General features: G+C 32.0%; 2 protein-coding genes across 4 annotated transcripts in view; both read left to right on the forward strand.

Annotated features, from left to right (window-relative positions):
• LOC145940555 (uncharacterized) overlaps positions 1 to 16846 on the forward strand; it is a 108704-nt gene extending 91858 nt beyond the window's left edge. The window contains exon 5 of the mRNA XM_083045830.1: positions 16598 to 16846. Coding sequence (XP_082901956.1) covers positions 16598 to 16833 — 236 coding nt within the window. The 3' untranslated portion in view covers positions 16834 to 16846. The remainder of the gene's footprint in view (positions 1 to 16597) is intronic.
• Positions 16847 to 16900: 54 nt separating this feature from the next.
• On the forward strand, positions 16901 to 25698 carry LOC145940554 (uncharacterized). Of its 3 annotated transcripts, XM_083045828.1 has the most exons (9): positions 16901 to 17483; positions 20542 to 20794; positions 21097 to 21384; positions 22393 to 22715; positions 22864 to 23107; positions 23438 to 23663; positions 23862 to 24162; positions 24239 to 24437; positions 25439 to 25698. In XM_083045828.1, the coding sequence occupies exons 1-8, from the start codon at positions 17313 to 17315 to the stop codon at positions 24398 to 24400; spliced, it is 1968 nt and encodes a 655-aa protein (XP_082901954.1). In that variant the 5' UTR covers positions 16901 to 17312; the 3' UTR covers positions 24401 to 24437; positions 25439 to 25698. The 3 variants fall into 3 exon arrangements, with proteins under 3 accessions (XP_082901954.1, XP_082901953.1, XP_082901955.1); XM_083045827.1 differs by lacking the exon at positions 25439 to 25698 and having other exon boundaries at positions 24239 to 25432; XM_083045829.1 differs by lacking the exon at positions 25439 to 25698 and having other exon boundaries at positions 16904 to 17483; positions 23456 to 23663; positions 24239 to 25432.
• Positions 25699 to 25973: the final 275 nt, after the last annotated feature.

A 25973-nucleotide genomic window follows, 5' to 3' on the forward strand; every position in this document is an offset into this window, starting at 1 on the left:
AAACATAATATATGTATGCATCGCACAGGGTCCGCGTCAAAAAAGTATCAATTTCTAATATTTTAAGACGAGCCAAAAATTCATCGATTATACATTTTAATAGTACATAGATTATAGAATCATTTGGTACCAAGCAGACACCAGCGTACAAATTTTTTAACTTGATATACATAATATAAAGTTGCGTCGCATGGGGTCAGCGGTAAAAAGTATCGATTTCCAATATTTTAAGACGAGCCAAAAATTCATCGATTATACATTTTAATAGGACATTGATTACAGAATCTTTTGGTACCAAGCAGACGACAGCGTACAAACTTTTTCATTTGCTATATATAAATTAAGGATGCGTCGCCTAGGGTCAGCGGTAAAAAAGTATCGATTTCTAATATTTTAAGACGAGCCAAAAATTCATCGATTATACATTTTAATTGTACATTGATTACAGAATTATTTGATACCAAACAGACACCAGCGTACAAATTTTTTAACTTGATATACATAAAGTAAGGTTGCGTCGCATGGGGTCAGCGGTAAAAAAGTATCGATTTCTAATATTTTAAGACGAGCCAAAAATTCATCGATTATACATTTTAATAGTACATTGATTATAGAATCATTTGGTACCAAACAGACACCAGCGTACAAATTTTTTAACTTGATATACATAAAATAAGGTTGCGTCGCATAGGGTCAGCGGTAAAAAGTATCGATTTCCAATATTTTAAGACGAGCCAAAAATTCATCGATTATACATTTTAAGAGTACATTGATTACAGAATATTTTGGTACCAAGCAGACAACAGCGTACAAACTTTTTCATTTGCTATACATAAATTAAGGATGCGTCGCGTAGGGTCAGCGGTAAAAAAGTATCGATTTCTAATATTTAAAGACGAGCCAAAAATTCATCGATTATACATTTTAATAGTACATTGATTACAGAATCTTTTGGTATCATGCAGACACCAGCGTACAAATTTTTTAATACGATAAACATAAAATAAGGATGCGTCGCACAGGGTCCGCGTCAAAAAAGTATCAATTTCTAATATTTTAAGACGAGCCAAAAATTCATCGATTATACATTTTAATAGTACATTGATTATAGAATCATTTGGTACCAAACAGACACCAGCGTACAAATTTTTTAACTTGATATACATAAAATAATGTTGCGTCGCATAGGGTCAGCGGTAAAAAGTATCGATTTCCAATATTTTAAGACGAGCCAAAAATTGATCGATTATACATTTTAATATTACATTGATTACAGAATCTTTTGGTACCAAGCAGACAACAGCGTACAAACTTTTTCTTTTGCTATACATAAATTAAGGATGCGTCGCATAGGTTCAGCGGTAAAAAAGTATCGATTTCTTATATTTTAAGACGAGCCAAAAATTCATCGATTATACATTTTAATTGTACATTGATTACAGAATCATTTGATACCAAACAGACACCAGCGTACAAATTTTTTAACTTGATATACATAAAGTAAGTTTGCGTCGCATGGGGTCAGTGGTAAAAAAGTATCGATTTCTAATATTTAAAGACGAGCCAAAAATTCATCGATTATACATTTTAATAGGACATTGATTACAGAATCTTTTCGTACCAAGCAGACAACAGCGTACAAACTTTTTCATTTGCTATACATAAATTAAGGATGCGTCGCATAGGGTCAGCGGTAAAAAAGTATCGATTTCTAATATTTTAAGACGAGCCAAAAATTCATCGATTATACATTTTAATAGTACATAGATTATAGAATCATTTGGTACCAAACAGACACCAGCGTACAAATTTTTTAACTTGATATACATAAAATAAGGTTGCGTCGCATAGGGTCAGCGGTAAAAAGTATCGATTTCCAATATTTTAAGACGAGCCAAAAATTCATCGATTATAAATTTTAATAGGACATTGATTACAGAATCTTTTGGTACCAAACAGACACCAGCGTACAAATTTTTTAACTTGATATACATAAAGTAAGCTTGCGTCGCATGGGGTCAGCGGTAAAAAAAAGTATCGATTTCTAATATTTAAAGACGAGCCAAAAATTCATCGATTTTACATTTTAATAGGACATTGATTACAGAATCATTTGGTACCAAACAGACACCAGCGTACAAATTTTTTAACTTGATATACATAAAATAAGGTTGCGTCGCATAGGGTCAGCGATAAAAAGTATCGATTTCCAATATTTTAAGACGAGCCAAAAATTCATCGCCTATACATTTCAATAGTACATTGATTACAGAATCTTTTCGTACCATGCAGACACCAGCGTACAAATTTTTTAATATGATAAACATAAAATAAGGATGCGTCGCACAGGGTCTTCGTCAAAAAAGTATCAATTTCTAATATTTTAAGACGAGCCAAAAATTCATCGATTATACATTTTAATAGGACATTGATTACAGAATCTTTTCGTACCATGCAGACACCAGCGTACAAATTTTTTAATACGATAAACATAAAATAAGGATGCGTCGCACAGGGTCCGCGTCAAAAAAGTATGAATTTCTAATATTTTAAGACGAGCCAAAAATTCATCGATTATACATTTTAATAGTACATTGATTATAGAATCATTTGGTACCAAACAGACACCAGCGTACAAATTTTTTAACTTGATATACATAAAATAATGTTGCGTCGCATAGGGTCGGCGGTAAAAAGTATCGATTTCCAATATTTTAAGACGAGCCAAAAATTGATCGATTATACATTTTAATATTACATTGATTACAGAATCTTTTGGTACCAAGCAGACAACAGCGTACAAACTTTTTCTTTTGCTATACATAAATTAAGGATGCGTCGCATAGGTTCAGCGGTAAAAAAGTATCGATTTCTAATATTTTAAGACGAGCCAAAAATTCATCGATTATACATTTTAATTGTACATTGATTACAGAATCATTTGATACCAAACAGACACCAGCGTACAAATTTTTTAACTTGATATACATAAAGTAAGGTTGCGTCGCATGGGGTCAGTGGTAAAAAAGTATCGATTTCTAATATTTAAAGACGAGCCAAAAATTCATCGATTATACATTTTAATAGGACATTGATTACAGAATCTTTTCGTACCATGCAGACACCAGCGTACAAATTTTTTAATACGATAAACATAAAATAAGGATGCGTCGCATAGGATCAGCGGTAAAAAAGTATCGATTTCTAATATTTAAAGACGAGCCAAAAATTCATCGATTATACATTTTAATAGTACATTGATTACAGAATCTTTTGGTATCATGCAGACACCAGCGTACAAATTTTTTAATACGATAAACATAAAATAAGGATGCGTCGCACAGTGTCCGCGTCAAAAAAGTATCAATTTCTAATATTTTAAGACGAGCCAAAAATTCATCGATTATACATTTTAATAGTACATTGATTATAGAATCATTTGGTACCAAACAGACACCAGCGTACAAATTTTTTAACTTGATATACATAAAGTAAGCTTGCGTCGCATGGGGTCAGCGGTAAAAAAGTATGAATTTCTAATATTTTAAGACGAGCCAAAAATTCATCGATTATACATTTTAATAGTACATTGATTACATAATCTTTTGGTACCAAACAGACATCAGCGTACAAACTTTTTAATATGATATACATAAAATAAGGATGCGTCGCATAGGGTCTGCGGCAAGAAAGTATCCATTTCTAATATTTTAAGATGAGCCAAAAATTCATCGATTATACATTTTAATAGTACATTGATTACAGAATCATTTGGTACCAAGCAGACACCAGCGTACAAATTTTTTAACTTGATATACATAAAATAAAGATGCGTCGCACAGGGTCCGCGTAAAAAAAGTTTCGATTTCTTATATTTTAAGACGAGCCAAAAATTCATCGATTATACATTTTAATAGTACATTGATTACAGAATCATTTGGTACCAAACAGACACCAGCGTACAAATTTTTTAACTTGATATACATAAAATAAGGTTGCGTCGCATAGGGTCAGCGGTAAAAAGTATCGATTTCCAATATTTTAAGACGAGCCAAAAATTCATCGATTATACATTTTAAGAGTACATTGATTACAGAATATTTTGGTACCAAGCAGACAACAGCGTACAAACTTTTTCATTTGCTATACATAAATTAAGGATGCGTCGCATAGGGTCAGCGGTAAAAAAGTATCGATTTCTAATATTTAAAGACGAGCCAAAAATTCATCGATTATACATTTTAATAGTACATTGATTACAGAATCTTTTGGTATCATGCTGACACCAGCGTACAAATTTTTTAATACGATAAACATAAAATAAGGATGCGTCGCACAGGGTCCGCGTCAAAAAAGTATCAATTTCTAATATTTTAAGACGAGCCAAAAATTCATCGATTATACATTTTAATAGTATATTGATTATAGAATCATTTGGTACCAAACAGACACCAGCGTACAAATTTTTTAACTTGATATACATAAAATAATGTTGCGTCGCATAGGGTCGGCGGTAAAAAGTATCGATTTCCAATATTTTAAGACGAGCCAAAAATTGATCGATTATACATTTTAATATTACATTGATTACAGAATCTTTTGGTACCAAGCAGACAACAGCGTACAAACTTTTTCTTTTGCTATACATAAATTAAGGATGCGTCGCATAGGTTCAGCGGTAAAAAAGTATCGATTTCTAATATTTTAAGACGAGCCAAAAATTCATCGATTATACATTTTAATTGTACATTGATTACAGAATCATTTGATACCAAACAGACACCAGCGTACAAATTTTTTAACTTGATATACATAAAGTAAGGTTGCGTCGCATGGGGTCAGTGGTAAAAAAGTATCGATTTCTAATATTTAAAGACGAGCCAAAAATTCATCGATTATACATTTTAAGAGTACATTGATTACAGAATATTTTGGTACCAAGCAGACAACAGCGTACAAACTTTTTCATTTGCTATACATAAATTAAGGATGCGTCGCATAGGGTCAGCGGTAAAAAAGTATCGATTTCTAATATTTAAAGACGAGCCAAAAATTCATCGATTATACATTTTAATAGTACATTGATTACAGAATCTTTTGGTATCATGCAGACACCAGCGTACAAATTTTTTAATACGATAAACATAAAATAAGGATGCGTCGCACAGGGTCCGCGTCAAAAAAGTATCAATTTTTAATATTTTAAGACGAGCCAAAAATTCATCGATTATACATTTTAATAGTACATTGATTATAGAATCATTTGGTACCAAACAGACACCAGCGTACAAATTTTTTAACTTGATATACATAAAATAAAGTTGCGTCGCATAGGGTCAGCGGTAAAAAGTATCGATTTCCAATATTTTAAGACGAGCCAAAAATTGATCGATTATACATTTTAATATTACATTGATTACAGAATCTTTTGGTACCATGCAGACACCAGCGTACAAATTTTTTAATACGATAAACATGAAATATGGATGCATCGCACAGGGTCCGCGTCAAAAAAGTATCAATTTCTAATATTTTAAGACGAGCCAAAAATTCATCGATTATACATTTTAATAGTACATTGATTACAGAATCTTTTGGTACCAAGCAGATAACAGCGTACAAACTTTTTCATTTGCTATACATAAATTAAGGATGCGTCGCATAGGGTCAGCGGTAAAAAAGTATCGATTTCTAATATTTAAAGACGAGCCAAAAATTCATCGATTATACATTTTAATAGTACATTGATTACAGAATCTTTTGGTATCATGCAGACACCAGCGTACAAATTTTTTAATACGATAAACATAAAATAAGGATGCGTCGCACAGGGTCCGCGTCAAAAAAGTATCAATTTCTAATATTTTAAGACGAGCCAAAAATTCATCGATTATACATTTTAATAGTACATTGATTATAGAATCATTTGGTACCAAACAGACACCAGCGTACAAATTTTTTAACTTGATATACATAAAATAAGGTTGCGTCGCATAGGGTCAGCGGTAAAAAGTATCGATTTCCAATATTTTAAGACGAGCCAAAAATTCATCGATTATACATTTTAAGAGTACATTGATTACAGAATATTTTGGTACCAAGCAGACAACAGCGTACAAACTTTTTCATTTGCTATACATAAATTAAGGATGCGTCGCATAGGGTCAGCGGTAAAAAAGTATCGATTTCTAATATTTAAAGACGAGCCAAAAATTCATCGATTATACATTTTAATAGTACATTGACTACAGAATCTTTTGGTATCATGCAGACACCAGCGTACAAATTTTTTAATACGATAAATATAAAATAAGGATGCGTCGCACAGTGTCCGCGTCAAAAAAGTATCAATTTCTAATATTTTAAGACGAGCCAAAAATTCATCGATTATACATTTTAATAGTACATTGATTACAGAATCTTTTCGTACCATGCAGACACCAGCGTACAAATTTTTTAATACGATAAACATAAAATAAGGATGCGTCGCACAGGGTCCGCGTCAAAAAAGTATCAATTTCTAATATTTTAAGACGAGCCAAAAATTCATCGATTATACATTTTAATAGTACATTGATTATAGAATCATTTGGTACCAAACAGACACCAGCGTACAAATTTTTTAACTTGATATACATAAAATAAGGTTGCGTCGCATAGGGTCAGCGGTAAAAAGTATCGATTTCCAATATTTTAAGACGAGCCAAAAATTCATCGATTATACATTTTAAGAGTACATTGATTACAGAATCTTTTGGTATCATGCAGACACCAGCGTACAAATTTTTTAACTTGATATACATAAAATAATGTTGCGTCGCATAGGGTCGGCGGTAAAAAGTATCGATTTCCAATATTTTAAGACGAGCCAAAAATTGATCGATTATACATTTTAATATTACATTGATTACAGAATCTTTTGGTACCAAGCAGACAACAGCGTACAAACTTTTTCTTTTGCTATACATAAATTAAGGATGCGTCGCATAGGTTCAGCGGTAAAAAAGTATCGATTTCTAATATTTTAAGACGAGCCAAAAATTCATCGATTATACATTTTAATTGTACATTGATTACAGAATCATTTGATACCAAACAGACACCAGCGTACAAATTTTTTAACTTGATATACATAAAGTAAGGTTGCGTCGCATGGGGTCAGTGGTAAAAAAGTATCGATTTCTAATATTTAAAGACGAGCCAAAAATTCATCGATTATACATTTTAAGAGTACATTGATTACAGAATATTTTGGTACCAAGCAGACAACAGCGTACAAACTTTTTCATTTGCTATACATAAATTAAGGATGCGTCGCATAGGGTCAGCGGTAAAAAAGTATCGATTTCTAATATTTAAAGACGAGCCAAAAATTCATCGATTATACATTTTAATAGTACATTGATTACAGAATCTTTTGGTATCATGCAGACACCAGCGTACAAATTTTTTAATACGATAAACATAAAATAAGGATGCGTCGCACAGGGTCCGCGTCAAAAAAGTATCAATTTTTAATATTTTAAGACGAGCCAAAAATTCATCGATTATACATTTTAATAGTACATTGATTATAGAATCATTTGGTACCAAACAGACACCAGCGTACAAATTTTTTAACTTGATATACATAAAATAAAGTTGCGTCGCATAGGGTCAGCGGTAAAAAGTATCGATTTCCAATATTTTAAGACGAGCCAAAAATTGATCGATTATACATTTTAATATTACATTGATTACAGAATCTTTTGGTACCATGCAGACACCAGCGTACAAATTTTTTAATACGATAAACATGAAATATGGATGCATCGCACAGGGTCCGCGTCAAAAAAGTATCAATTTCTAATATTTTAAGACGAGCCAAAAATTCATCGATTATACATTTTAATAGTACATTGATTACAGAATCTTTTGGTACCAAGCAGATAACAGCGTACAAACTTTTTCATTTGCTATACATAAATTAAGGATGCGTCGCATAGGGTCAGCGGTAAAAAAGTATCGATTTCTAATATTTAAAGACGAGCCAAAAATTCATCGATTATACATTTTAATAGTACATTGATTACAGAATCTTTTGGTATCATGCAGACACCAGCGTACAAATTTTTTAATACGATAAACATAAAATAAGGATGCGTCGCACAGGGTCCGCGTCAAAAAAGTATCAATTTCTAATATTTTAAGACGAGCCAAAAATTCATCGATTATACATTTTAATAGTACATTGATTATAGAATCATTTGGTACCAAACAGACACCAGCGTACAAATTTTTTAACTTGATATACATAAAATAAGGTTGCGTCGCATAGGGTCAGCGGTAAAAAGTATCGATTTCCAATATTTTAAGACGAGCCAAAAATTCATCGATTATACATTTTAAGAGTACATTGATTACAGAATATTTTGGTACCAAGCAGACAACAGCGTACAAACTTTTTCATTTGCTATACATAAATTAAGGATGCGTCGCGTAGGGTCAGCGGTAAAAAAGTATCGATTTCTAATATTTAAAGACGAGCCAAAAATTCATCGATTATACATTTTAATAGTACATTGATTACAGAATCTTTTGGTATCATGCAGACACCAGCGTACAAATTTTTTAATACGATAAACATAAAATAAGGATGCGTCGCACAGGGTCCGCGTCAAAAAAGTATCAATTTCTAATATTTTAAGACGAGCCAAAAATTCATCGATTATACATTTTAATAGTACATTGATTATAGAATCATTTGGTACCAAACAGACACCAGCGTACAAATTTTTTAACTTGATATACATAAAATAATGTTGCGTCGCATAGGGTCAGCGGTAAAAAGTATCGATTTCCAATATTTTAAGACGAGCCAAAAATTGATCGATTATACATTTTAATATTACATTGATTACAGAATCTTTTGGTACCAAGCAGACAACAGCGTACAAACTTTTTCTTTTGCTATACATAAATTAAGGATGCGTCGCATAGGTTCAGCGGTAAAAAAGTATCGATTTCTTATATTTTAAGACGAGCCAAAAATTCATCGATTATACATTTTAATTGTACATTGATTACAGAATCATTTGATACCAAACAGACACCAGCGTACAAATTTTTTAACTTGATATACATAAAGTAAGGTTGCGTCGCATGGGGTCAGTGGTAAAAAAGTATCGATTTCTAATATTTAAAGACGAGCCAAAAATTCATCGATTATACATTTTAATAGGACATTGATTACAGAATCTTTTCGTACCAAGCAGACAACAGCGTACAAACTTTTTCATTTGCTATACATAAATTAAGGATGCGTCGCATAGGGTCAGCGGTAAAAAAGTATTGATTTCTAATATTTTAAGACGAGCCAAAAATTCATCGATTATACATTTTAATAGTACATAGATTATAGAATCATTTGGTACCAAACAGACACCAGCGTACAAATTTTTTAACTTGATATACATAAAATAAGGTTGCGTCGCATAGGGTCAGCGGTAAAAAGTATCGATTTCCAATATTTTAAGACGAGCCAAAAATTCATCGATTATAAATTTTAATAGGACATTGATTACAGAATCTTTTGGTACCAAACAGACACCAGCGTACAAATTTTTTAACTTGATATACATAAAGTAAGCTTGCGTCGCATGGGGTCAGCGGTAAAAAAAAGTATCGATTTCTAATATTTAAAGACGAGCCAAAAATTCATCGATTTTACATTTTAATAGGACATTGATTACAGAATCATTTGGTACCAAACAGACACCAGCGTACAAATTTTTTAACTTGATATACATAAAATAAGGTTGCGTCGCATAGGGTCAGCGATAAAAAGTATCGATTTCCAATATTTTAAGACGAGCCAAAAATTCATCGCCTATACATTTCAATAGTACATTGATTACAGAATCTTTTCGTACCATGCAGACACCAGCGTACAAATTTTTTAATATGATAAACATAAAATAAGGATGCGTCGCACAGGGTCTTCGTCAAAAAAGTATCAATTTCTAATATTTTAAGACGAGCCAAAAATTCATCGATTATACATTTTAATAGGACATTGATTACAGAATCTTTTGGTATCATGCTGACACCAGCGTACAAATTTTTTAATACGATAAACATAAAATAAGGATGCGTCGCACAGGGTCCGCGTCAAAAAAGTATCAATTTCTAATATTTTAAGACGAGCCAAAAATTCATCGATTATACATTTTAATAGTACATTGATTATAGAATCATTTGGTACCAAACAGACACCAGCGTACAAATTTTTTAACTTGATATACATAAAATAATGTTGCGTCGCATAGGGTCGGCGGTAAAAAGTATCGATTTCCAATATTTTAAGACGAGCCAAAAATTGATCGATTATACATTTTAATATTACATTGATTACAGAATCTTTTGGTACCAAGCAGACAACAGCGTACAAACTTTTTCTTTTGCTATACATAAATTAAGGATGCGTCGCATAGGTTCAGCGGTAAAAAAGTATCGATTTCTAATATTTTAAGACGAGCCAAAAATTCATCGATTATACATTTTAATTGTACATTGATTACAGAATCATTTGATACCAAACAGACACCAGCGTACAAATTTTTTAACTTGATATACATAAAGTAAGGTTGCGTCGCATGGGGTCAGTGGTAAAAAAGTATCGATTTCTAATATTTAAAGACGAGCCAAAAATTCATCGATTATACATTTTAAGAGTACATTGATTACAGAATATTTTGGTACCAAGCAGACAACAGCGTACAAACTTTTTCATTTGCTATACATAAATTAAGGATGCGTCGCATAGGGTCAGCGGTAAAAAAGTATCGATTTCTAATATTTAAAGACGAGCCAAAAATTCATCGATTATACATTTTAATAGTACATTGATTACAGAATCTTTTGGTATCATGCAGACACCAGCGTACAAATTTTTTAATACGATAAACATAAAATAAGGATGCGTCGCACAGGGTCCGCGTCAAAAAAGTATCAATTTCTAATATTTTAAGACGAGCCAAAAATTCATCGATTATACATTTTAATAGTACATTGATTATAGAATCATTTGGTACCAAACAGACACCAGCGTACAAATTTTTTAACTTGATATACATAAAATAATGTTGCGTCGCATAGGGTCAGCGGTAAAAAGTATCGATTTCCAATATTTTAAGACGAGCCAAAAATTGATCGATTATACATTTTAATATTACATTGATTACAGAATCTTTTGGTACCAAGCAGACAACAGCGTACAAACTTTTTCTTTTGCTATACATAAATTAAGGATGCGTCGCATAGGTTCAGCGGTAAAAAAGTATCGATTTCTAATATTTTAAGACGAGCCAAAAATTCATCGATTATACATTTTAATTGTTCATTGATTACAGAATCATTTGATACCAAACAGACACCAGCGTACAAATTTTTTAACTTGATATACATAAAGTAAGGTTGCGTCGCATGGGGTCAGTGGTAAAAAAGTATCGATTTCTAATATTTAAAGACGAGCCAAAAATTCATCGATTATACATTTTAATAGGACATTGATTACAGAATCTTTTCGTACCATGCAGACACCAGCGTACAAATTTTTTAACATGATAAACATAAAATAAGGATGCGTCGCACAGGGTCCGCGTCAAAAAAGTATCAATTTCTAATATTTTAAGACGAGCCAAAAATTCATCGATTATACATTTTAATAGTACATTGATTGCAAAATCTTTTGGTACCATGCAGACACCAGCGTACAAATTTTTTAATTCGATAAACATAAAATAAGGATGCGTCGCATAGGGTCAGCGGCAAAAAAGTATGCATTTCTAATATTTTAAGACGAGCCAAAAATTCATCTATTATACATTTTAATAGTACATTGATTACAGAATCTTTTGGTACCAAGCAGACAACAGCGTACAAACTTTTTCATTTGCTATACATAAATTAAGGATGCGTCGCATAGGGTCAGCGGTAAAAAAGTATCGATTTCTAATATTTTAAGACGAGCCAAAAATTCATCGATTATACATTTTAATAGTACATAGATTATAGAATCATTTGGTACCAAACAGACACCAGCGTACATATTTTTTAACTTGATATACATAAAATAAGGTTGCGTCGCATAGGGTCAGCGGTAAAAAGTATCGATTTCCAATATTTTAAGACGAGCCAAAAATTCATCGACTATACATTTCAATAGTACATTGATTACAGAATCTTTTCGTACCATGCAGACACCAGCGTACAAATTTTTTAATATGATAAACATAAAATAAGGATGCGTCGCACAGGGTCTTCGTCAAAAAAGTATCAATTTCTAATATTTTAAGACGAGCCAAAAATTCATCGATTATACATTTTAATAGGACATTGATTACAGAATCTTTTGGTACCAAGCAGACAACAGCGTACAAACTTTTTCATTTGCTATACATAAATTAAGGATGCGTCGCATAGGGTCAGCGGTAAAAAAGTATCGATTTCTAATATTTAAAGACGAGCCAAAAATTCATCGATTATACATTTTAATAGTACATTGATTACAGAATCTTTTGGTATCATGCAGATACCAGCGTACAAATTTTTTAATACGATAAACATAAAATAAGGATGCGTCGCACAGGCTCCGCGTCAAAAAAGTAACAATTTCTAATATTTTAAGACGAGCCAAAAATTCATCGATTATACATTTTAATAGTACATTGATTATAGAATCATTTGGTACCAAACAGACACCAGCGTACAAATTTTTTAACTTGATATACATAAAATAAAGTTGCGTCGCATAGGGTCAGCGGTAAAAAGTATCGATTTCCAATATTTTAAGACGAGCCAAAAATTGATCGATTATACATTTTAATATTACATTGATTACAGAATCTTTTGGTACCATGCAGACACCAGCGTACAAATTTTTTAATACGACAAACATAAAATATGGATGCATCGCACAGGGTCCGCGTCAAAAAAGTATCAATTTCTAATATTTTAAGACGAGCCAAAAATTCATCGATTATACATTTTAATAGTACATAGATTATAGAATCATTTGGTACCAAACAGACACCAGCGTACAAATTTTTTAACTTGATATATATAAAATAAGGTTGCGTCGCATAGGGTCAGCGGTAAAAAATATCGATTTCCAATATTTTAAGACGAGCCAAAAATTCATCGATTATACATTTTAATAGTACATTGATTATAGAATCATTTGGTACCAAACAGACACCAGCGTGCAAATTTTTTAACTTGATATACATAAAATAAAGTTGCGTCGCATAGGGTCAGCGGTAAAAAGTATCGATTTCCAATATTTTAAAACGAGCCAAAAATTGATCGATTATACATTTTAATATTACATTGATTACAGAATCTTTTGGTACCATGCAGACACCAGCGTACAAATTTTTTAATACGATAAACATAATATATGGATGCATCGCACAGGGTCCGCGTCAAAAAAGTATCAATTTCTAATATTTTAAGACGAGCCAAAAATTCATCGATTATACATTTTAATAGTACATAGATTATAGAATCATTTGGTACCAAACAGACACCAGCGTACAAATTTTTTAACTTTATATACATAAAATAAAGTTGCGTCGCATGGGGTCAGTGGTAAAAAAGTATCGATTTCTAATATTTTAAGACGAGCCAAAAATTCATCGATTATACATTTTAATAGTACATTGATTACAGAATCTTTTGGTACCAAGCAGACAACAGCGTACAAATTTTATAACTTGATATACATAAAATAAGATTGCGTCGCATGAGGTCAGCGGTAAAAAAGTATCGATTTCTAATATTTAAAGACGAGCCAAAAATTCATTGATTATACATTTTAATAGTACATTGATTACAGAATCATTTGGTACCAAACAGACACCAGCGTACAAATTTTTTAATATGATATACATAAAATAAGTATGCGTCGCATAGGGTCAGCCGCAAAAAAGTATCAATTTCTAATATTTTAAAGACGGGCCAGAAATTCATCGATTATACATTTTAATAGTACATTGATTACAGAATCTTTTGGTACCATGCAGACACCAGCGTACAAATTTTTTAATATGATATACCTAAAATAGGGATGCGTCGCATAGGGTCAGCGGCAAAAATGTATCAATTTCTAATATTTTAAGACGAGCCAAAATTTCATCGATTATACATTTTAATAGTGCATTGATTACAGAATCATTTGGTACTAAACAGACTCCAGCGTACAAATGTTTTAACTTTATATACATAGAATAAGATTGCGTCCCATAGGGTCAACTGTAAATAAGTATCGATTTCTAATATTTTAAGGCGAGCCAAAAATTCATCGTATATATATTTCAATAGTGTATTGTTTGCAGATTATCTTTGTACCATAAGCATACCAGCGTACTACCTTTTTGGTCTAATATACGTTATATAAATCTGCGCCGTATGGGATTTGCGGCTTAAAAATTTTAATTTTCGATATTTCAAAACGTGCAAAAAATTAATCTTATATACATTTTAACAGTACATTGTCTGCACATTATTACGAATTATGCGTGACTGCATGCATATATCGCGGTAATATATGTCGAAACTATTTTCTACTGCGCATTCGGAATTCGAATTTTATCAAGATTATCGAAAAGTGTCGGACGAAATATATTTATGACTCTAATTTAGGAAATATTTGTCCTTAAAAAACGGAACCTTAATTGTTAATTTGGATTTATGTCTCACTTCTATTTTTAACTTAATAAATTTATTACTTTATAATTAAATGAATAAATTAAAAAATATTAATATATCGAGCTAATTAAATTTTAAAATAATAATATGTTATAATAATTAAATTATATAGCAATATGTTGTGAATAATATGTTGTAATATTTTATCCTCGATTAATATTTTTGTTACAGAAATCAGCTGATTAAAACGTAAAATTGCTAATTAATTCTTAAAATAAGAATATGTTATAACATTTAAAATAATAATATGTTTTAAATAATGTATTATAATTCCTTAAATTCGATTAATATTTATAACAGCTATCAGTTGATTTCTGTCAAAAAATATTAATCGCACAGATAAGGCATTATAACATATTATTTATAACATTTTTATATTAAATTTTATAACATATTTTTATGTTAAAATTTAATTAGCAATGTAATGCTTTAATCATCTGGTTTCTATCAAAAAATAATTCTATCATCAAATAATTAACCAAGTTTAAACAAACTTTATATAAAAATATTAATTTTTTATTTAAAATCGAGGAATGGCGTAACGCGCGCGACGCTTTTGTTATTCTAATCTTTTTCTAAAAAAGACATTAAGTCGATTCTCGCAAGTATTTTTGCCTTTTTTCCGCCAAAATATTAATCAAGTTTAAAGTATAATAACATATTATTTAAAACATTATTTTATTTTACTTTTTGGACTAACTGTCAAACTGCTAATTGCTAACCCTCGCGATGACAGCCTTTCGATGCTACGAATATAACACACAACGCAAATGTCAAAAATATTAATCAAGCTTAAAGTATTATCACATATTATTTAAAACATATTATTATTTTATTTAATTTTATTTTAGACTAACTGTCAAACTGCTAACTGCTAACCCTCGCGATGACAGCCTTTCGATGCTACGAATATAACACACAACGCGAATGTCAAAAATATTAATTAAGCTTAAAATATTATCACATATTATTTAAAACATATTATTATTTTATTTAATTTTATTTTAGACTAACTGTCAAACTGCTAACTGCTAACCCTCGCGATGACAGCCTTTCGATGCTACGAATATAACACACAACGCGAATGTCAAAAATATTAATTAAGCTTAAAGTATTATCACATATTATTTAAAACATTATTATTTTATTTTATTTTATTTTGGTCAAACTGCTAACTGTTAACCCTCGCGATGACAGTCTTTCGATGCTACGAATATAACACACAACGCGAATCGACAGAGAATCAATCAACATTGCGGAAAAGAGGCAACTTCGAGACTTTCGAGAATCGACTTAACATGCACTTTTTAGAAATGGATGCTAATACATTTTCATCTTTTTATTTCAGTCTTTACTAAATGGAAAATTCCTTCGTTTTTTGTGATTACCTTTCAACCGAATAATTTTCTGCGATATCACTTAAAAGAGTATGCAATCATAAAACATTAAGAAACATACAACACAAACTGCAAGATATATGCAGTAAAAGAAGAAATATTAACAGAAATATAAAATTATATATTAGTGCAAACACTTTTTATCAGTAATATTGCACGTAATTTATTTATATCTTCATAATAATATCACATTTCCGAGGAATATTTTTGACAGAAACTCTTCACATTTATCTAATAAATCAAGTGGAATAAAAATAGTACAATTCTGATAGTTTTTTTACAAATAATCCGAGACAGTGTGACATAAGAATCTTATCCATTCCGAACTACTATTATTTTATTTATTACCTAGTTGCACGTTTTTTTTTTTTTTTGGTTCTTTATTTAGCAACATCAAAATATGTATCAGAAATTTTCTTTCCGCCATTACAATGGCTTTTACGTATCCAAAGATGTTGTACTCCTGAGATTCAGAGAAGCAATAAGACTTGGCGACCCTGAAGATCGATCGACCTTCGTGGTCGGTCATGATCGGTGCATCGTAAACAGACGCGGAATGCGTCGTAGGACGACAAGAAGTGGCGGAGACATCATCGAAGGTATCCTAGAGAGGAGAAGAGAGGATCCTTCTATTTTGGGCCTCGCGTCTCTCGATGACGTCGCACGGACGGAAATATCATATGGTTAGAGAGGTGCAGTCCGCGGGATCTGCCTGTTGCGCGGTCCAGGTCTCGATCTTTCCCAGAGTCGCGCAAATATCATCGACTCCGTCGTGGTTTAGTCACTTCTGTCGTTGAAGGACAAAGAGAGAGAAAGAAAAAAAAAAAAGAAAATAGGACGTAGTGCCGCATCTCAACCATCGTACACCTTCGAGGATCTCCTACTCCCTTCGTCGTAAATTACGTTTTGGAATTTATATTCCGAACCGAACGTTTTCGCGAGAAAAGTGGGTCGAGTACAAATCTCACCCACGCATTGATCCCCACTTATCGCGGTTGATCCAGGAGTCTGTCAGTGGCGTATCGCACACATCCTCAGGAGAATCATCGTGCTCGTCCCGCGGACGACAAGTCGTCAGTTAGCACGACGTGTAAACGCGAGAGCATCTTTGAAGATTGAAGCAGGATTTATTCCTTTTCCCAGCAAAAAAGGACTTGCTAAGCAAAAATGCCTGGCGCCGGTGGTCAGTCACCGCAGAGGACTACCTTCCGACCTCCATGGGTCAAGGATGGTCCCAATCCGTTGCCTATGCCCACCGCGCCTTGGACCCTTAATTCCCGCCGGGATTCTAAGCCCAAGACCGACGAAGTTCCTGCTTTCACCCAAGTCACCTTGAAGGTGAGTAAAAAACTCTGACATAATCAATGATTCTGACATTCTCTTTATGATAATCTTGAGATACGCTGCTCCAAAATGAAAGTGTCTTGTTTTCAATTTTTGGAAGTGATAGAAAAGTTTCCTGGTGGAATATTGAATCGTTCTGATAATTTTTCTTGGAGACAATTTTATATTTTTGCGATTTTGCAAAGAAGCTTTTCTCGGTTTTCGTAAGAAAAATTGAGAAAAGACTGAAATGTGTAAAAGTGACTAAATCTGTCTGAAAAATAATATATCTTTTATTTTGTGATATTCTTAAAAAAGACGCAAAATATTGAATTGTTTGATTTATTTGAAGATTGTTGAATTTATAATAATAACAAGATGTATTTTGTTATAGAAAATATTAGTATGTGTATATTTTTCATTATTAAATTTTTTTTCAACCACTATTTGCATTTATAAAAATACATCACATTTTATAATAGAGAATTTATTAAATAATCAATTTTTCTATGATTTTATTTTTATACTCACTAATAATTATATTTTAATATCAGAGTAATAAAGAATATATTATATTATATGTGCTCTATATATATACTTAATAATATTTAAATTACTAAAAGAAACTTTTAGCACAAAGTAAACTCCCAAATTGTTAGAAAATGCCAAAATCAATTTCGGATCTACGCCATTTGTTTAAAGAAAAGAACGAGTTTATTCAAACACATATCGTAGCTTTTCCTCGCATTGAAATCGGCTAACACAATCTGCGTCTGTTTCCACCGAAAGCACGCATGAGTAGCCTGTACTATGTGACTTCTGCAGTCTTTTTCCATTCAGCTATTGGGTTTCAAAGTCAGCGGACTTCGCTATACTAACGCTACCGTGATATTAATAGCCGATGTAGGTGTCTTGCAATGAGTTAACGTGATAAACATTTCTGGTAGCGCACAATCCGTTGTATCCAAACAGTGCACTTTAAGATAATTTACGATTTATAAAAAAATTCATCCCTTTATAGCATAATTTTTTTGGACAAAAATCTATGATTATTTGAATGAAAAATAACTTTGTTAATTTATTTTGTCGTGAAAATTATTATAAATTACTGAAAAATTTAAATTTTTAAATTGACACTAATAGATCATGAAAACGCGAATGCATCGACACTGCATTATGAAATTAACTTATTCAAACAGAATAATTCACCTCAACGACTTAGATTATTGCTATGTGTGTTATATTTATTTTTCTGTAATGCATTACAAAATTCTCAAGAGATTACTTTTGATCTCTTGGCGATGGTCCACGCGAAATTATGAAGATATATAGAATTATGAAGCTAATACATATAATGTGAGACATAATACAATATAACGCGAAAAAACTTAATACACTGGAAATTGCAATGGTATGTGGAGATTATACATAATTTAATTAATTGCCATATTGCTGATTATATCTTGTGTTTAGATATTAGCGATAAAATAGATTAAATTTGTGATATAATTTATTTTAAAAGTTCCCTCACATCTTCTTATTATTATTAAATTATCTCCTCTCCACTAGTTTTATTTATCATTATTATACATTTTTCCAATTATACCATAATATGTACATTATAACATAATATGTGTCTGAATGTACTATGTTGGAATGTTCATATGTATGTATCAAGTTTTAAATTGCATGTTTTTATTATATTTGATATAATTAATCAGAATAATGAGGTCGGAGATATATAATATATTATTGCACAATTATACAGTGAAATAAAAAACAGTTTGAGAAAATTGCAAAGAGCTTTAAGTGGTTTATAAGCGTTCGTGAAAGTATTCAGACATGCCAAACGTACTTATCAATTACAATTCCGTTTTCTCAACGCGAAGGAAAGTGAGATTCGTCGTATGCGTGCTCGCATATAAGCCTCTGGGTCACGATTATTTAAAGAACACGCGTTTCTATTTCAAATGATTTGCCAGCTGCGTCTTCCGCCAGTTTCTTAACACGTTTATATTGCGATCTCACTTTAATTTGTTTAAAAATTGTTAATGCAACGTCACGAATCAGAAGCAATTTTTTTTTATAGAAAAACATTTGCGGGCGAATAATTTTTATAAGAATAAAAATCATTCTCGAAAATTTTTTGAATATTCCGAAAATTGAACGATGATGAACTCTATGAAAGCCACTTATTTGACAAAAAATCGTAAACTTTGCCTCGATGATGATTTAAGCTCAAGAATGTGACATCTCGAACGCAAAATCAATGTGGATTATTTAAAGCCGGCGGAACGAACTCTTCGAGACATGCCAAGAAAAGTTTTGGGATCTCTTTTTCTTCTTTTATTTTTATCTCCCTTTCTATCTTGAATAATCAAGAGAAGAGAGATAGGAAGAGCTTTTCTCTTCCTATTTTCTATTGTAGCTATCTTTCGGGAGATGTGCGAGAATTATTCCTTCGCATTTTTTTTTAACCTGGCGTGATCGTACAAAAAAAATATATATATATATACTTTACAAACGCACGAGAAATTGATTTACGTTGCAAGAGTCTGACGAAAACGTAAAACGTAAAACGTAAACCATGAATCAAAAATAAATGGCAGTGCCAACAAAATTTGTTTTGTTGTATCGCAACGAAATTCGATCAGTTAACTTGCTTATAGAATGAAACTTAATAGAGTATTTAACATCTGAATTAATAAATTATATAATTAATATGTGATTAATTATAATAAAATATTTTCCAAAAAATAGAGAGTCCATTTAATTAATTTGAATAAAATGCAAATTTTGTATTATATATATTTTGATACCGTTGTTACGCAACTTTCTCAGCAAATGATTTTTTATAAAATCACTCAAAAATAAAATTAAAATTTTTTAACATTTAAGTTAATAAAAATATATTATTATACTTTCAATAATTTTTTTGAAGTTTAGTAAATATTTTTTTAATATCATGTATGTGTATGTGTAGTTGTACGTGTTTATAAATAAATGTTCTTATTGTGTTTGCATATTGTCAATACTTTGATCAAACGAGTGTCTCTTTCTCTCGATTGAACAGAGTGTGCCGAAACCTGCAGAGCCAACAGCACCTTCGACAGATGGACAATCGCGTAAGCAGAGTAAAATCACGATAATACCGAAGCAACCTAACAATGAGAAGATTCCGAGCGGTCGACCTGTGCTGGCGAAGTTACGCGAGAATGGACGACAGGAGCCAAATTCGAGGCCGCAGCTTGAACGACAGATACGCATCGAGAGATCTCGATCACGGGGTGACAGTATACCACTCTCGAAAAGTGAGAGCACCACAGGTACGTGCGGCGATGATCACTATTTCTTTTTGCAAATTCCATCACTCACGACATCAAACAACCCTTCCAGATTTTAAACGATCGTTGACTCAGAATTAAAATCTTTTTGGCGTTCTCTTTTAAAATAAATTAAATTTTAATAAAATTTAAACTTTAGAATTTAATACTTAATAGATGTATTAAATTAAAAGTGTCAATTTTACACCCTCTATCAAATGTTCGTCCGTGCTTCTCGTAACATTTTTACACGAATCATAAACATCACACTTTTTACATAAATGATGAGAATCCTCTATGTCAAGGTGCACCAACCTTGTCGAAGAGCTCGTCGCGAGCAAACGTTCCGCCACCGCCACCTCCGCGACCGCCTCCTCCACCGCCTGCCAGGACGATCCTCAAGGACCTTGCTCAACTGAACGAGGAACAAATGCAGAAGCTAGAAGCACTGAAATCCAGGCCGAGGAAACGGCCGGACTGGGCTTGCATGATGAAAGAAGTCGAGAGTGGCATAAAGCTCAAACACGTCAAGTGCAATGATCGAAGCTCGCCCCTGATCGAGAGGGTGAACAAGGTCACGGCCGATCCAGCAGGTGATCGTCGAACCCTCTTCGATCCCTGTCAGGTGCCCACTGGGCCAAACCTACCTCCTTTGTGAGAGGAGTTCTTTTCCTTGAGAAGAGAAGTCATCGTAGAGAAAAATTCGAAGAACTTTCCTATCTTTCGCTTTCTTTGTTGACACGTGCAATTGAATGAAGGCACCCTGACGACATAATGTGATCGATTAAATAACAAGTTAGGGTTTTTATTAACGCAATACGTTTCGTCGAATTCCATTTGCAAATAGCAGTATTGCTCTGTCGTTATTGCTTCCTTCTCCTTTTACTACCACCTTTCAACAAGCGAGCTTGTTTATCCATTGTTAAATTTTTTTTAAATTAAATTATTAATTGATTATTTGTTGAATTATAATTGGTGTCTTCGTGTTTGGGTTTACTGATACATCCTGCTTCCTTTTTCTTCCCTGTCGCGTGAATGACCGGCGACCAGGATCTCTTATTCTCCGCGTAGGCATTCTTAACGGGAAACTTTATTCGATGACGGATGATTCGTCATGATTTTTTCAAAATATGTACGCCGATGTGAAGCATTAAGTATTATCAATTAATGAATCTCATAAAATTTTACATTAAAATTACATTTAAAATGCAATCATCAAGCTGAAAAAAATATTGTTTAGCTCTATCATCCTTATTATTTTTTAGCCATAAATTAATTTTAAAACAAATAAGGCAAAAATTATCAGTTATTTTTTAATCTCTAGCATTAAAAATCTTAGCCATTAAGATTCAAATTAAATCCTCGTTAAAATCCAGTTAAATTAACCGAGAAATGCAATTGTATGATTTATTTATAATTTTAAAACGTAAATTTATTTTTCTTTTTAATTATATTTTGATTTGGAAATAAGAGTTATATTTTTATTGTTGCTAAAAAACAGCATTTCCGGAATACCTATATATCTATCTTGTTAAAACAATATGATGGAATGGAAATGTTTATTTGCATTTTTATCCTGATCGATTATTTCTCTCCGCTAGGCAAGGCTCACTTCGTATTCGAATCTGAAAAATCGAATCCGCACAATCAGCTGCTGAAGCAGATCCAGCAGGGCGTGAAACTCAAGAATGTGAAAACCAACGATCGTTCAAAGCCGATACTGGAAGGTCTAAGAAAATTCCGACGACAATTAACTATAGAGGAGCAAATACAGAAAGCTGAGGAAACATTCGTAGACACTGAAATTCAGGACGAAATGGACGACATAGACGCCGTCAGGGATGATTTACAAAGTACCAAACAGATGCTCGCGCTGGAGTTGAGAAACAAAGAAGCCTTGGAACGAGATAATAAGCGATTGCAGGTAATAAATCTAACAGGCCCCAAGATTTTGGTTTGAGATTATTGGGGTAATTTTAACAGGATTAGACTTTTATACATTTAAGGCATCCTGGTTCCTTAAAAGATAACGAACACCGCTGTCACTTTTCACGAAATGATTTTATGGATAGGCGAGAATTTTGAATCTTGAGGCAGAAGTGGAACATGTGAAGCTTCAAAAGAATGCTCAAGAAAGCAAGCAGCAAGACGAGAAACTCGCGGAGTCTTTGAGGGAGGAAGTGCAGCAAGCGAGGAAGGATGCAGAAAAGGCCGAAAAAGAATACGCTATTGCTGCCGAGGAAAGAGATAAGGCTAGAAATGAGTTGGAAGAAATGAAAAGAATGCATGCAGCGTTGGAAAGGCGCATGAAAGCTGGTACGTTAAAATTATAAAATAATTAAGATTGCTTTACTAAAAACTATATAGCAATTTCAGAAATAATCGCATTCTTAGCTGACAATGAGTTTTCTCTAATTGGTTCCAATTTAATCGCTATATGTATATATGCGAATATATACATACAATAAGATGCCTATTATTAATATTAAGCAAAATATATTTATTCTATATGCTTTTAATGCTTATAGCTTATACTAAAACTGCGCTTCTTTGTTTCCATTTTTTTTTGCTTTGCCTATGAAAAAGAACCTGCATCAATTGAAGCTGAGCCGATAATAGAGTTAGTAGAGGATTGGGAAGACGTAGGCTGGTACAATGTTACAGGAATGGCATTGGCTGGTTGTCCAAGCGCAAAGGACGTAGCTAAAATCGCATCGCAAAAGAGCATAGACAAACAGGATGTTCACAGCACGAGCGAGGAAGAAGAGGAAAGTACAGAGGAAGAAGAAGAGGACGAGAATCCAAAAGCTGCGGCAGAGAAGCGCGCGCAGAGAGAAATCAAGCTACTTATTTCAAAAATTAAAAGTTTTACGTGAGTTCGATGATAAAATTTTGAAGATTATAAACAATGCGTATGATACAAATATAAGATCAATAATACAAATAATAAAAAAGAAATATATATCTAATAAAAACATATAATAAAACTTTTATATATGTATAATATATATAAAAGTTTATTACATATAAACATAAAAATAAAATATAATAATAAAAATTCTGAATATAGGGACAAAGCTATAAATGCTAGGAAAGAAAGGCACGCGCTGAAAGAGCAAATCAAACAGCAGCAGAAATTGTTGAAGGAAGAAAAGAAAAAATATAAACAGCTGCAGAAGCAAGTGGATAAAATGGCAAAGCTGATGGCGGAAACTGACGAGGAAGAAGAGGAAGAGGAAGAAGAAGAAGAGGATGAAGATGAGGAAGAGACGGAATCTGAAGAAGAGTCGGAATCTGAGGAATCCGAGGAAGAGGAATCTGAGCCTGACAACGAAGAGGCACCTCTTGACAAGCGTAAAAACATTTTGCAAGTGAGTTGTCATTGCGAAGATCATTGCAGTTAAGTACAAAGTTTGAATTGCATTCCTGAACGTTTGTCTTTTTTAGAAACATGTCAAGAAGCACGAGGGACGACTGGCGGCTTTGAAAAAGGGAAACTACCTGCTTAAGGCGCAAGTGGACAGAGTTAAGGATAATCTAGCGAAGCAGCGAGAGGATAGTCTCAGTCTGCAAGAGGATCTTGATTCCGTCTTAGCAGAACTAGGTTAAACTAGAGCGGAGAATATTTTCCAAAAATGCAGAGATTGTATGCACACTTTATATAAATATCACGTATTGAAATGTAGATAATTGTACGCTGTGAAATAGAAAAGATAATTACACACATGCACACATACACATATTCGAATTGAAAAATTTGCACAGGAAACAGCGATATATCCACCGCAGAGATGTTCATCGATTTTGTCGCAAAATAAACTATCCTATTGCATAAAACTTTTAACACTGCGGCCTTCAATTCCGTGAAATGTATAAAAGCCTGTATTAATTAATGCTAAATAAACGTGATTCTTTCAGCTCATAATAATTTCGCCCATAACGATTCTTTCATATCATGATAAATTTATTCTTCACGCATTGTATAAACACATTACTACATATTACACATATTAATATATTACATATGTATAATCGCAATATCATGTTTAGCATTAAATGGAAAATATGGGCTGAAAACTTTATCTAACAAAGAATGATAATTAGAAGGCTACGTGGAGTTTCGTGGAATAGGAATAAATATTATCGCGCTTTCAATGATACTAATTAAAACTGTTAATATCTTGATGTTAACTAAAACTTTCAAACGTTAATTTCTTTAACAATTGTATTGTAATGGAGTGAACGAATATTTTTATACATATAAGCGCGCACAACACTATACAATTATTTTTATTTTGCGACTTGTAATGGATATCTCTGTGCAAATTACCGCGAAATATCGAATATTTATTATTCGAGATCGTGGAATATTAATTCGCGAAATATTTATTTTCTTGCGATAATCTAAGATAAATGTTTTTCATTTTTTACATAGATATATTTAATATAAAAATATAAATTAATTACGCATTGATAAAGAAATATAGCTTAATAATATATATAGAGAAAAAAAAACTATTATTTACAAAGTGCAGGATATCGCGGATTACGCGATAAATATTTTTAAGAAACATTTCTCTGCATATACTTCATCTTTATCATTATAATATTATTATTCAGAATTAGAAGATGTCTTTTTTATTTCAGGACAAATTTTATCCACATTGGATGAGTCCGAATAGATTTTCAAATATATAATCGCCAGTGTTGGTCATCGATCTTAATGAATTGTTGCGTTACTTTTTGTTTTTTTTTCCTTGCCTTGTATATCCCGTATAAAAACTTCAATTATCTATTTAAAAATTGATTTTATTACAGAATTCTCAATCTTAAGTAGTTGTATATATACAATCAAGGAATCAATTTTACTTTTCTTCTTTTCAAGTACTTTTTTTCATCAAGCATTTTTTAACAAATTATCCGCGTGTGTGTGTATATATATATTTGAATAAAAAATTATGAATGTATATACTAAATAATATATTCTTTCTCTTTTCTTCATTTTTGTCTTATCTCTCTTTCCTCATTCATTATACGTATTATATTATTAAAACAAGATTAAACTTATTTAGAAATGTATGCTTGCAGGATAAAACACGAAGCAGAATATTAATTTACATAATTTCAAATAATGTGTAGAGACAATTATATGATAACGTTTACAAATTGTTAAGTCAAAACT

This window comes from Prenolepis imparis, unplaced genomic scaffold, assembly GCF_030444845.1.
Source record: "Prenolepis imparis isolate NDT839.2.m4 unplaced genomic scaffold, iyPreImpa1.0 SCAF_9, whole genome shotgun sequence".
Classification (NCBI taxonomy): Eukaryota; Metazoa; Arthropoda; class Insecta; order Hymenoptera; family Formicidae; genus Prenolepis; species Prenolepis imparis.

Excerpts from the sequence above, each read along its gene's own strand:
- LOC145940554 (XM_083045828.1), top strand. The coding sequence starts at position 17,313 with ATGCCTGGCGCCGGTGGTCAGTCACCGCAGAGGACTACCTTCCGACCT. Across the intron at positions 22,716-22,863 it reads GAGATAATAAGCGATTGCAG|GCGAGAATTTTGAATCTTGA; the intron begins GTAATAAATCTA and ends TTTTATGGATAG. Across the intron at positions 24,163-24,238 it reads AGCGTAAAAACATTTTGCAA|AAACATGTCAAGAAGCACGA; the intron begins GTGAGTTGTCAT and ends TGTCTTTTTTAG.